The sequence below is a fragment of the Dendrobates tinctorius genome, unplaced genomic scaffold (genome assembly GCF_039654945.1).
Source record: "Dendrobates tinctorius isolate UK_male_01 unplaced genomic scaffold, ASM3965494v1 ptg000105l, whole genome shotgun sequence".
NCBI lineage: Eukaryota > Metazoa > Chordata > Amphibia > Anura > Dendrobatidae > Dendrobates > Dendrobates tinctorius.
The window spans coordinates 1,627,108-1,640,255 of record NW_027361773.1 but is presented as its reverse complement, the minus strand read 5'-3'; the positions used below and the strand labels follow the sequence as shown (position 1 = coordinate 1,640,255).

General features: G+C 39.1%; 1 protein-coding gene across 28 annotated transcripts in view; it reads left to right on the top strand.

Annotated features, from left to right (window-relative positions):
* Positions 1–13,148, top strand: part of CELF2 (CUGBP Elav-like family member 2) — a 654,777-nt gene that overhangs the window by 598,602 nt on the left and 43,027 nt on the right. For 26 of the 28 annotated variants that reach the window (XM_073589015.1, XM_073589012.1, XM_073589008.1 and 23 more), the window contains one exon: positions 1,990–2,124. The exons of the other annotated variants lie outside the window; for them this stretch is intronic. In XM_073589015.1, the coding sequence (XP_073445116.1) occupies positions 1,990–2,124 (135 nt within the window). The remainder of the gene's footprint in view (positions 1–1,989; positions 2,125–13,148) is intronic. 28 annotated transcript variants of the gene reach the window in all.

Here is a 13,148-nt window from a genome sequence, read left to right as displayed (position 1 = left end):
GATCAGCAGGGATGCTGAATGTCCCTCACCAATCTGATATTGATGAGCTATCTCAAAGTCCTCAATACACACTAGACTAATCTCTGCCAATATTGAGGGATTCCTCTGACAGTCTAATGTGTAGGGTGGCACTTGCCAACTCATTGTTGGAGAAAATGGTTGTGTCCAATTTCTGACTGATAGAAAACACAGGAGCACTCGACCAAATGAGCGCTAACTTGTATGGCAGAGTGGATCGAGATGCTACCGGCCAAGATGGCTGTTGACAATGGGCCAAATCATCTAATGTATATGGTGGGCTGAAGAATAGGTCACCAATATCTCAGTCATGGAGATAATAAATAACTGAGTACAATCCCTTTAATTACTGTGCTGAAAAAGGAGAATGGACAGCACCTCCAAAAAAAATCATACATTGATCTAATGCCACTAGGTGAAAATTTAGAAAACAGAACATGAGGTTCTTAGTTTAACATTCTAATCAGACTATATGAAACCCACTGCCACGTCACGGCGAACCTCTCAGTTGGTCCAACTGAGTACAATCATTTTAATTACTGCTCCTAATAACCAAGAAGTATCGTTTCTCTTTGCGGAGATTGACATGCTAAGCATGCCAAGATGAGGAGACCTAAAGCTCCTCTGGGAAATATGCAAATTGTCTCTTCAGACAGGAAGAGTACTAGAATTCTACTGCCACCTATTGGAAGTAGCAATCCTAAAAGTCAATGTCGACCCTTTATCCAGCCTTGTCACATGACTTAGGATAAAAGCCAAACCAGAATCTCAATTTTATCCTAAGTCGTGTGACAAGGCTCATTAAAGGGTTGACATTGACTTTTAGGATTGCTACTTCCAATAGGTGGCACTAGAGTTCTAGTCCTCTTCCTCTCTGAAGAGACAATTTAATCCTAATAAAAAATGTTTTGAGGTTTTCATCAGAAAGATAAAAGATGTATAAATTATAATGTTACACAGTATCAACACAACTTGTAAGATACAAAATTGAGAAGTACTACTCTAAAATTAGGTTATGGCAAAATCTCCAAATGGTAGACAGACATCCATTTCTGAGTCATCGCCTTTATTATGGTCTACCTAAAACTCTAGGTAAATTAGGAAGGACCAAAGAAATTGCAAATCTAGTCAGCAAATTATAGAATTTTCTAGAGTCTACTGCAAAATATTGTTCTTTTATTATATAGCATGAGTTGTCTCTGAGTTCATAATCACTTCTGTTTCTCAAATGGTAAAGCATAAAATATGAGATGCGTTTGTTCTCTGGGCATGAATTTTGAGGACCACAGCTGTACAGGTTAGCAGTCATTTAGGACAAGGAGTATTTACTAATCTCTATGACCATGTCATGTTTGTTAACATCACGGAGATAAGTTCGCTTTTCTGAGGACTAAGGCATGAGTTGACACATAGGACCTAAGCTGTATAGGGATATTGATTCGGAATCATCATTTGTGTGAGTTGTTTTTCATTTAATACATATGTTTTACACGTTCTGTTAACTTACAAAGGGTTTGTGAACTGAATAACCCTACTATAGTAGCACGCTCTACTCTATTGACTTATGTCAAAAAAAATGACCTAATGTGGGAAGACAGTTTTAGTCCCAAAGATTTGTGCACATGTACCAATTATTTCAACACAGTATATTGCAGTGGTGGGACAAATGTAATATTTAGTTCTGAAAGTTTGGCTGATGACAATGTAAAGAGTCCATTTAATATGAATTTTTTTATGATTAAATGTTGGCACATGTAGTTATATAGGGTCTGAAGGCGTGGATGAGTATTCTGTGTTATTGAAGTGGACTGATACCTAGACTTCCATTGACTCTCTGACACTACCATTTCCATTAGGTCTGACAGTTTTCAAATTTCATGACAATCAGCAAAGCAGGAAACCTATTCACAAAGCAGTGAATTATTTTTTTTTTTACTTTGTCCCTGAAGGTTTCTTTTGTTTCCTACACAGGCATGAATGCTTTGCAATTACAGAATTTGGCTACTTTAGCAGCTGCAGCAGCCGCAGCCCAAACCTCTGCAACCACCACCAATGCAAATCCTCTCTCCACAACGACTAGCGCACTGGGAGCGCTAACAAGCCCGGGTGAGGCGTGTTTTCTGTCTGTCACATAGAACATTCTTCCAGGATGTTCAAAGAAAACATTTGTGTCGCCAATTCCATCTTTTTATCATTGAACCGTTCTAAGGGAGGGGGCTTCATGGATACCCTTTTTTGCTGTACTAATTGTTCTTGTTGACATTTTCATCTTATTTGCCTTTAATTCATTCCCCATTCTTTCAATTAATTTGATGTAGTTATGACAAATTTATATGGTGGTCTGGCTGCATATAGCATGGGTCCCATTTATATAGACTAACACAGGCCAAAAATGGAGAAGCTGCACAAGAACCAATCAGATAAAATGTCTGTAAATGGTGTTAGAAACAGGACAGATGGGTTACAGTTGGCTGTGATGGTCTTCTACTGAATGGGAATTAGTCATAGCTTATTGTAGTTTGGCAATTTTACAGCTATGAATAATGTCATAATTGTGTTCTTTTTGATTATTTATTTACTCATTTATATAGCGCCATTAATTCCACAGCGCTTTACAGACGTTATTGGCACTGTCCCCGATGGGGCTCACAATCTAAATTCCCTATCAGTATGTTACTGGAATGTGGGAGGAAACTGTATATCCCAGAGCAAACACGGGGAGAACACACAAACTCCTTGCAGATGTTGGCCTTGGTGGGATTTGAACCCAGGATTCCAGTGCTGTAAGGTTGCAGTGCTAACCACTGAGCCACCGTGCCGTCCATTATAGAATTGATTTTGTAAACCTGAATGTGGAAATTAAATTTAGAATGGTTAGCACTACCTATACTATAAAATGAATACACCCGTGCAAGTACGATGTGACTGCAGTATAAATGTAAATGCACTGTGGAAATATAGAATGCAAGAGTTATGATATTGCTACAGTCATAAAAATTGTGAGGTGCTTAACGATAATTTTGATCAAAATGTGTGAGCCTACCTGCCAGAGACATTGATGGCATTCACCCATCTGTTTCAGAATATTTTTAATTAAAATAAACTATAGTTAGATTTTATTCTTCCCAAGTTTTAGGCCTACGCACAAGCAGATGTGTTAGTACAGGATCCCAGCTAAAGGAGGTTAGGTTACCTTGTCGATGGCAGATAAGCTCTCTCACTTTGATCATAAAGTGTGCAAAGAACCTGAAACTTTAACAGTATTGAGCAATATTGGAATATATATATATATATATATATATATATATACAGTTGTGGCCAAAAGTATTGACACCCCTGCAATTCTGTCAGATAATACTCAGTTTCTTCCTGAAAATTATTGCAAACACAAATTCTTTGGTATTATGATCTTCATTTAATTTGTCTTAAATGAAAAAACACAAAAGAGAATGAAGCTAAAAGCAAAACATTGACCATTTCAAACAAAACTCCAAAAATGGGCAAGACAAAAGTATTGGCACCCTCAGCCTAATACTTGGTTGCACAACCTTTAGCCAAAGCAACTGTGACCAACCGCTTCCGGTAACCATCAATGAGTTTCTTACAATGCTCTGCTGGAATTTTAGACCATTCTTCTTTGGCAAACTGCTCCAGGTCCCTGATATTTGAAGGGTGCCTTCTCCAAACTGCCATTTTTAGATCTCTCCACAGGTGTTCTATGGGATTCAGGTCAGGACTCATTGCTGGCCACCTTAGAAGTCTCCAGTGCTTTCTCTCAAACCATTTTCTAGTGCTTTTTGAAGTGTGTTTTGGGTCATTGTCCTGCTGGAAGACCCATGACCTCTGAGGGAGACCCAGCTTTCTCACACTGGGCCCTACATTATGCTGCAAAATTTGTTGGTAGCGTTCTGACTTCATATTGCCATGCACACGGTCAAGCAGTCCAGTGCCAAAGGCAGCAAATCAACCCCAAAACATCAGGGAACCTCTGCCATGTTTGACTGTAGGAACTGTGTTCTATTCTTTGAATGCATCTTTTTTTCTCCTGTAAACTCTATGTTGATGCCTTTGCCCAAAAAGCTATACTTTTGTCTCAACTGACCAGAGAACATTCTTCCAAAACGTTTTAGGCTTTTTCAGGTAAGTTTTGGCAAACTCCAGCCTGGCTTTTTTATGTCTCGGGGTAAGAAATGGGGTCTTCCTGGGTCTCCTACCATACAGTCCCTTTTCATTCAGACGCCGACGGATAGTACGGGTTGACACTGTTGTACCCTCAGACTGCAGGGCAGCTTGAACTTGTTTGGATGTTAGTCGAGGTTCTTTATCCAACATCCGCACAATCTTGCATTGAAATCTCTTGTCAATTTTTCTTTTCCGTCCACATCTAGGGAGGATAGCCACAGTACCATGGGCTTTAAACTTCTTGATGACACTGCGCACGGTAGACACAGGAACATTCAGGTCTTTGGAGATGGACTTGTAGCCTTGAGATTGCTCATGCTTCCTCACAATTTGGTTTCTCAAGTCCTCAGACAGTTCTTTGGTCTTCTTTCTTTTCTCCATGCTCAATGTGGTACACACAAGGACACAGGACAGAGGTTGAGTCAACTTTAATCCATGTCAACTGGCTGCAAGTGTGATTTAGTTATTGCCAACACCTGTTAGCTGCCACAGGTAAGTTACAGGTGCTGTTAATTACACAAATTAGAGAAGCATCACATGATTTTTCGAACAGTGCCAGTACTTTTGTCCACCCTCTTTTTTATGTTTGGTGTGGAATTATATCCAATTTGGCTTTAGGACAATTCTTTTTGTGTTTTTTTCATTTAAGACAAATTAAATGAAGATAATAATACCAAAGAATTTGTGTTTGCAATCATTTTCAGGAAGAAACTGAGTATTATCTGACAGAATTGCAGGGGTGTCAATACTTTTGGCCACAACTGTATATATATATATATATATATATATATATATATATATAATGTTTGCAGACTGCTACTGCATTTGAGGATAAACGTGCAGTAAGGTAGTTTAGAACTGAGTGCATGCTTCATATAGCATACCGGTCTGTGGTGCAGATGTGCTATTTTGTCTTTTGGACAGTATAATTAAAGGACCTTGCACATTTTAGCTTGAATGAAAAGATACACTTTTTATGTTAACATTTTATTTATCTTTGTCTCCTTTTGAAACTCCCATATATTTTTATTGGCTCCTTTGGAAGCAGACTATCTGTGTTTTCTATAATCCCATTTCTACACCACCATTTATCAGCTAAAAGGAGTAATGCTTGTGAGTGCAGCATCACTGTCTTTATAAAATAATTTCTATTGTCTCATTTAGAGAATAAGTTTACCACGAAGCCTTCAGTAGATGTTCACAGTCCCTTTAAGTTTTGAAAGTTTGAATTTTCCCAAGCTTGCAGAACTTGTTTGTTGAGTTATATTTATACATTTAAAAATTGCAACTGATATTCCATAACTGACTGATTAAAAATATATTTACAGAGTATTACTCTTGAGAAAGGCTTATATAGAGCTGTTTCTTGCGTATATAGGGTAACTTAAATAGAACCAGTCGGCACGATTTTGTAATGTAGAAGAATAAAGGCATAGCTGTAATGGGGCAGGAATACAGTTAAAATTGATACCTTTGGTGAAGAAATCCACTTTGTTGTTTATTTTTAATTACCATTTTTAGTTTTCTAGTTAGGTTTCGGTGCACAGGGGCCGGACTGTGCACTGGGTCTTCTCCTCCCTTTCTTTGATTCCCCGACCCTCTGCCTGCCTCCAACCTTTGAATGACAGGTCACTGCTAAGATTTCAAACAGAGGAGGCCAATCATTCAAAGACAGGAGGCAGGTGGAGGTGCCGTGGAATCACAGATATGGAGAAGACCCAGTGCACAGTCCGGCCCCTGTGCACTGAAATCTAATTAGCAGAAAACTCAAAATGGTGATTAAAAAAGAACACCAAGGTGGATTTATTCACTCAAGGTATCAATGTTAACAGTATTAAACCTCAATTATAGCCATGTTTTTACTTTATATTACAAAAGCGTGCTTTAAATATGACTGTACCACCCACGTATTGTAGTTTTAATCTGACCAAAGACAATATTTGCGTGTAGTTTAGTTGTTCTCCCGTTTTTGGGGTTTTCCTCCCATGCTTCAAAATATACTGAAAGGTTAATTGATCCTATTGAAAATAAACACCTATATGACAACCAATAATCCTACTCCAGCCCTACTTAATGTGTACAAAGTGTATAGCAATGTGCACATCCACCTGATGAGTGCTCCCATATTGCTCTCTGCACAGCCAGTTCTCTGTGATTCTGTTCACTGCTGAGCTGACAATAACATTCTGCCCTGCTTGTACGAGAAAGCCCTATGCAACAGTAAGGCAGAATAGCTAAAAAGACTGCTTCAGAAGGGGGAAGTAAGAAACGATATTGTCAGCTGCTAATAGGTAATGTAATATGTATTGGGTCTCCTGACTGTGTAGGGTTTCCTAATGCTGCCCAGATGGCAGTTATTGGGGTAAAGAAGGATCTGAGAAAATCATTTAAAAAAAATAAATAAATATGCACATCCAACCAAGATGAGCATGCATATTAATTTTGAAGTTGCGAGAAATACATGTTAACCAAACATTTGGTCTATGGCTATAATTGTGTAGCCAGCTTTAGGTGACTGGTGAAAGTAGCTCTATTCATGTTGTTGTACATTATGATTCTAATTATTTTTTATTAATGTGTATTAAATTTGGATATAGACCTTATTTTTTACTCATCATCAGGTTTACATATTCAGTTCAGAGACAGCATCAGTTACATTCTATCAATATAGAAATACAATCTTTTAGGCATCTAAATGATGTAACATCTCTGCATTGTAATCCTTAGCTACATTGCCTGCAAAATATAGTATGGTTTGGGTTGACTTTAATATAGAATAAAGCTGAAATTGAGAATTTTATCAATAGCGTTTTTCAAGCTCACTTTTAGGGTGGTAACAAAGCATTCATTCTTGAAAACGTATGGCTTTGTTGGAAAAATGGTGTCACTTTGGCCTCTGCGGAAATGTATTTCTGAGAGAATATGCCAAACACCAATCTGTAACACTCTTTCTATTAGAAAAAAGTTCTAGTTCTACAAAGCTTCTGTCATAATAAAAGCTTAGTGTCAATATCAAAAGCATTCTCTGTGCCGATTCTTGCAGGTTTCGCTATATCTTTGTGCAGCTTCCTTTTGTATTATTTGAGAAACCTCAGTTTTCAGCAGTGTCCTTTGAAAACAGCTTGTGTATTAAGTCCATTTTTCTTCACTGTTGTAACAAACATTTACTTAATAGGTGGTCACACTTCATGAGTGCTTGAAGTGTTTGATAGCTAAGGCTATCCAATGGTGTCTTATCAGCTAATTTATTTTATCTTTAATCAAATGACAATTTTATTCTAACGGATTGACCTAGTGGCAAGGCTGTTCTCGTCTGCCAGACCTCCTGACGCTTAACAAGACAGCTCCTCTCCTTCCCTCTCTCTCTTCTCTTCTGTAGTACAAGTTCAGATAAAGAGATATACAGTAGATAGATAGATAGATAGATAGATAGATATAGATAATAGATGTATATTATCTCATATGATGTATTTATACACCAAATCATACAGATTAAGTAGCCGGAGTATAAGATCGTTTCCAAGTACGGAACTGAAAAATAGGTTGTTAGTTTATACAAGGGGTGGCCACAACAATGTGTCCTGTAACAGAAATCACGTAAAGAAGTGTTGTCGTCTTATTAAATTGGTAAAATTGCAAAGTACTTGGAAAAACAAGCAACTTACTTTCACTAGAATATCGTACTTCAAGGTCAATCCACAAAAATCAAAATTCTTGACCTTTAATATGAAGGACTCTGAAATAAGAGAATTGAGATGGCTGACAAATTTCGCTTGGGAAGGTAATGAGATAGTGTATTTGGGTAGAATGATATCAAACACAATACAGAATATAATTAAAGCTAACCTCGCAAACACCTTAAAAATGATCACCCTTGACATCACCCACTTTACACACTCAGAACTCTCACTATTCGGGAGAATAATGACCACTAAAACATTTATCCTCCCCAAGATTCTATATCTTTTTAGAACCCTCCCAGTAGTTTTCTCATACCAATCCATCTACAAATTTCAAAACTTGATAAATTCATTCATTTGGAGAGGCAAACAACCTAGAACTTCTCTAGATGTCTTATGTAAACATAAATGTAATTGTGGAGCTGGTTTACCAAATTTCCACGCATACTACCTAGCTTCATTGATCAAACAAAGTAGGTACTGGTTTGGTAGTGGAACATCCACAGCTTGGCTTCATATTGAAAATGACATCCATAATCCACTTTCGGCTAAAGATATTTTTTTCAGTTTTCTATTCCATAAACCAACAGGGGAACCTTCCCATCCCATTTTTAGGGCTATAATACAAGCATGGAGGATTCTTGCCAAACCCCCAAAAGAAAACTTTAATAGGACTGATCAGGTTAAGAAATTCCCTCTTTCTCTGTTAACCATGTGTAGGGATTCGCTCTGGTAGGCAATAGCTGGGCGGCAGTAACGAGGCAACACACAGGCATAAAGTCCAATTCCAGTGGTTTTAATGTCACTCAGTAACCAGCAGCTTAACAAAACGTAAGGAAAACCAAACACATACTCCAGCTTGGAGAATCACTGGTCCCAGACTCACCCCTTGCACGGGACGGGCGTAACTAAGCGGCTGCCAGGTCCTGCGGCATCCGCCAGGTGCCATTCCCGGGGTTCTTCTGAGTCTTGCTGCTATAGTCCTGCAGCACGGGAATCCTGTATACAAGTTTCAGGCTGAGTCCACACAAGTTCCTGTAGCTTCCAGAAACACATTCACACTGTGGTAATTACCAACCTCCATTACATAGGGCCTAACCCCTCCCACCAGTGAGGTAGACACCACATGGGCTGATCACGTGACCCTGACATCATCGCAGGTCCCGTCTTAAGGGAAAAACGCGGCCAAACATTAATCTGCTGGGAGAAACATATCTTCCATCCAGTAAAACACCCTTTACTGTACCACACATGATATATAATATCCCACTGTCAGATTCATGGATCAAATCAGGCATCAAGAGGATTGGAAACATTTATGACAGGATTAAATTCCTCACTTTCAGTGAAATCAAACTCAAATTTAACTTACCTTCGTCTGAAATAATTTCCTTTATAATTTTGAAAGAAGGCATCCAGAGATTACTAAATAGCAAACCCTTAATTTAGATATTATTTCTTCACTACTGTGCAGTATAAGCAATAAAAACATATGTACAGATATTTCAATAGAGACTGTGTAAGTTTCAAAAATGCTTACATGAAAAGATGGTTATCTGACCTCAATATAACTTTACAAGCTGAGAATTTGGAACGCGCTATTAAAACCATATACAAGTCTACGATCTTATTGGCTTTACATGAGTCTTATCTCAATCATGAGATGGTACTACACACCAACTAGATTGGCACATATAATCCAAGATTACCCTCCCATGTGCTGGAGGAAGTGTGGATACCAAGGTAACCTTTACTATCTTCTCTGGGGATGTACGAAATTAAAACCTCTTTGGCCAAGTGTTACTCAACATATTAACTTATTTGCTGATAATTTTGTAATTACTCCACAGAGGGTCCTCCTTTCCATAAATATGGAAGGAACCGATCCTCAGGATAAATGTCATAATCCACATATTCCTTGTGGTTAAGAACACATTAGCACTCAAAACCGGAACCACCCAAATTGCGGATATTCTAGATCACATCCACCAACACAATTCCCTAGAGTAGAGATTTGCAATGAATACTAATGGTATAAAAAACTATTTAAAGAAATGGAAAACTTGGAATTTCGCACTCCATGATCCTTCGATAGTCTCATAAAAAAGAAATATTGGAGCTTCATTATTTCATTCTGGTATACTGCTTTCATTCCATATTACATCCTTCCTATTTGTATATTAAGCTGCACAAATGGATATCATTGTAAGATTCACTTTCCTTATTCTGTGAATGATTCTTAGTTCTCTAGTTTTTATTATACCCCTTTAGCCTCCTCACCGTGTTACCCCTTCCTTACCTTACCTTCCTTTACCATTTCCTGGTTTTATCACAATATCTAATAAAAATATTTAAAAAGGAAAAGCAAGCAACTTTGCAGTTTACCTCTTATTAACCCCTTTCTGTCATGTGACGTACTATCCCGTCCATGTGCCCTGGGACTTAATTCCCAGGGACGGGATAGTACGTCACAGCGATCAGCGGCGCCCACGTGGTGAGCGCCGCTGATTGCGGCCGGGTGTCAGCTGAGTATCACAGCTGACACCCGGCACAATGTGTCAGGGGCGGTCGCGGACCGCCCCGACAGGTTAACCCCTTGCACTCCACGATCAAACATGGGGGTTAAAGGGAAGCATCAAAAGGGAGGGGGCTCCCTCCGTGATACCCAGTGCCCCCCACAGCAGCGCAATGTGCAGCGCTGCTACGGTGGGCTTCATCCCTGCAGGTCCCCGAATCCAAGATGGCGATGGGGACCTTTGGGGGCCTGCAGGGAGATGGCTTCCTCTGTGCCTGCAAAGCGCAGGCATGAGGAAAGCCTGTGCAGTGCCTGTGACAGATCGCTGCTCAGTCACAGTGATCTGTGATGTGACAGATCAGCGATCTGTCACAGGACAGGTATGTCCCCCCTGGGACAATGTAATAAAGCTAAAAAAAAAAGGTGTAAAAATAATTTTTTACAAATCGCTAAATAAATTAAAAAAAAAATTCCCTAATTCATTTTTTGCAAATAAAAAAAAAACAATAAAAGTACACATATTTGGTATCGCCATGTCCGTAACGACCCGTCCTATGACACTGTCCCACTAGTTAACCCCTTTAGCGAACCCCTTAAAAGATAAAAATAAAAAACTAAGCAAAAAATAATGATTTATTATCATACCGCCAAACAAAAAGTGCAATAACGCGCGATCAAAAAGACGCATATAAATATCCATGGTACTGCTGAAAACGTCATCTTGTCCCGCAAAAAACGAGCTGCCATACAGCATCATCAGCAAAAAAATAAAAAGTTATAGCTCGCAGAATAAAGCGATGCAACAATAATTATTTTTTATATAAAATTGTTTTCATTGCATAAAAGCGCCAAAGCATAAAAAAGACCTAAATGAGATATCACTGTAACCGTACTGACCCGAAGAATAAAAGGGCTTTATTAATTTTACCCCTGGCGGAACGGTGTAAACGCACCCCCCAAAAGAAATTCATGAAACGCTGGTTTTTGTTCATTCTGCGTCCCAAAAATCAGAATAAAAAGCGATCAAAAGATGTCACATGCCTGAAAATGATACCAATAAAAACGTCAACTCGTCCCGCAAAAAATAAGACCTCACATGACTCGGTGGGTCAAAATATAGAAAAATTATAGCTCTCAATATGCGGTGATGCCAAAAATATTTTTACAATAAAAAGCGTCTTTTAGCATGTGACAGCTGCCAAAAATAAAAACCCGCTATAAATAGTAAACCAAACCCCCCGTTATCACCCCCTTAGTTAGGGAAAAATAATAAAATTAAAAGAAAATGTATTTATTTCCATTTTCCCATTAGGGTTAGGGCTAGGACTAGGGTTAGGGCTAGGGTTAGGGCTGAGATTAGGGTTAGGGGTGTGTTGGGGTTAGGGTTGGAGTTATAATTGGGGGGTTTCCACTGTTTGGGGCACATCAGGTGCTCTCCAAACGCAACATGGCATCTGATCTCAATTCCAGCCAATTCTGCGTTGAAAAAGTCAAACGGCGCTCCTTCCCTTCCAAGCTCTGCCATGCGCCCAAACAGTGTTTTACCCCCACATATGGGGTATCAGCCTACTCAGGACAAATTACAAAACAACTTTTGGGGTCCAATTTCTCCTGTTACCCTTAAGAAAATAAAAAATTGGGGGCAAAAATGTCATTTTTGTGGAAAAAAATGTTTTTTTTATTTTCACGCCCGGGCGTTATAAACTTCTGTGAAGCACTTGGGGGTTCAAAGTGCTCACCACACATCTAGATACTTTCCGTGGGTGGTCTAGTTTCCAAAATGGGGTCACTTGTGGGGAGTTTCAATAGTTTAGGTAGTTTTCTCCCACATATGAGGTATCAGCATACTCAGGACAAATTGGACAACAACTTTTGGGGTCCAATTTCTCCTATTACCCTTGGGAAAATTAAACAAATTGGGGACTAAATGATCATGTTTGTTGAAAAAATACGATTTTTTTATTTTCTCACCTGGGCATTATAAACTTCTGTGAAGCCCTTGGGGGGTTCAAAGTGCTCACCACACATCTAGATAAGTTCCTCAGGGGGTCTAGTTTCCAAAATGGTGTCATTTGTGGGGGGTTTCCACTGTTTAGATACATTAGGGGCTCTCCAAATGCAACATGACACCCGCAGAGCATTCCATCAAAATCTGCTTTCCAAAACGTCACTACTTCCCTTTCGAGCCCCGATGTGTGCCCATACAGTAGTTTTCTCCCACATATGGGGTATCAGCATACTCAGGACAAATTGGACAACAACGTTTAGGGTCCAATTTCTCCTGTTACCCTTGGGAAAATAAAAAAAATGGAGACTAAAAGATCATGTTTGTTGAAAAAATACGATTTTTTTATTTTCACGCCCCGTCGTTATAAATTTCTGTGAAGCACTGGGGAGTTCAAAGTGCTCACCCCACATCTAGATAAGTTCCTTAGGGGGTCTAGTTTCCAAAATGGGGTCACTTGTGGGGCGTTTCCACTGTTTAGGTACATCAGGGGCTCTCGAAAAGCAACATGACACCCGCAGACCATTCCATCAAAGTCTGCATTCCAAAACGTCACTACTTCCCTTCCGAGCCCTGACGTGTGCCCATTCAGTAGTTTTCTCCCACATATGGGAAATCAGCGTACTCAGGGCAAATAGGACAACAACTTTTGGGGTCCAATTTCTCCTGGTACCCTTGGGTAAATAAAAAAATTGGTGACTAAATGATCATGTTCGTGGAAAAAATACAATTTTTTTATTTTCACACC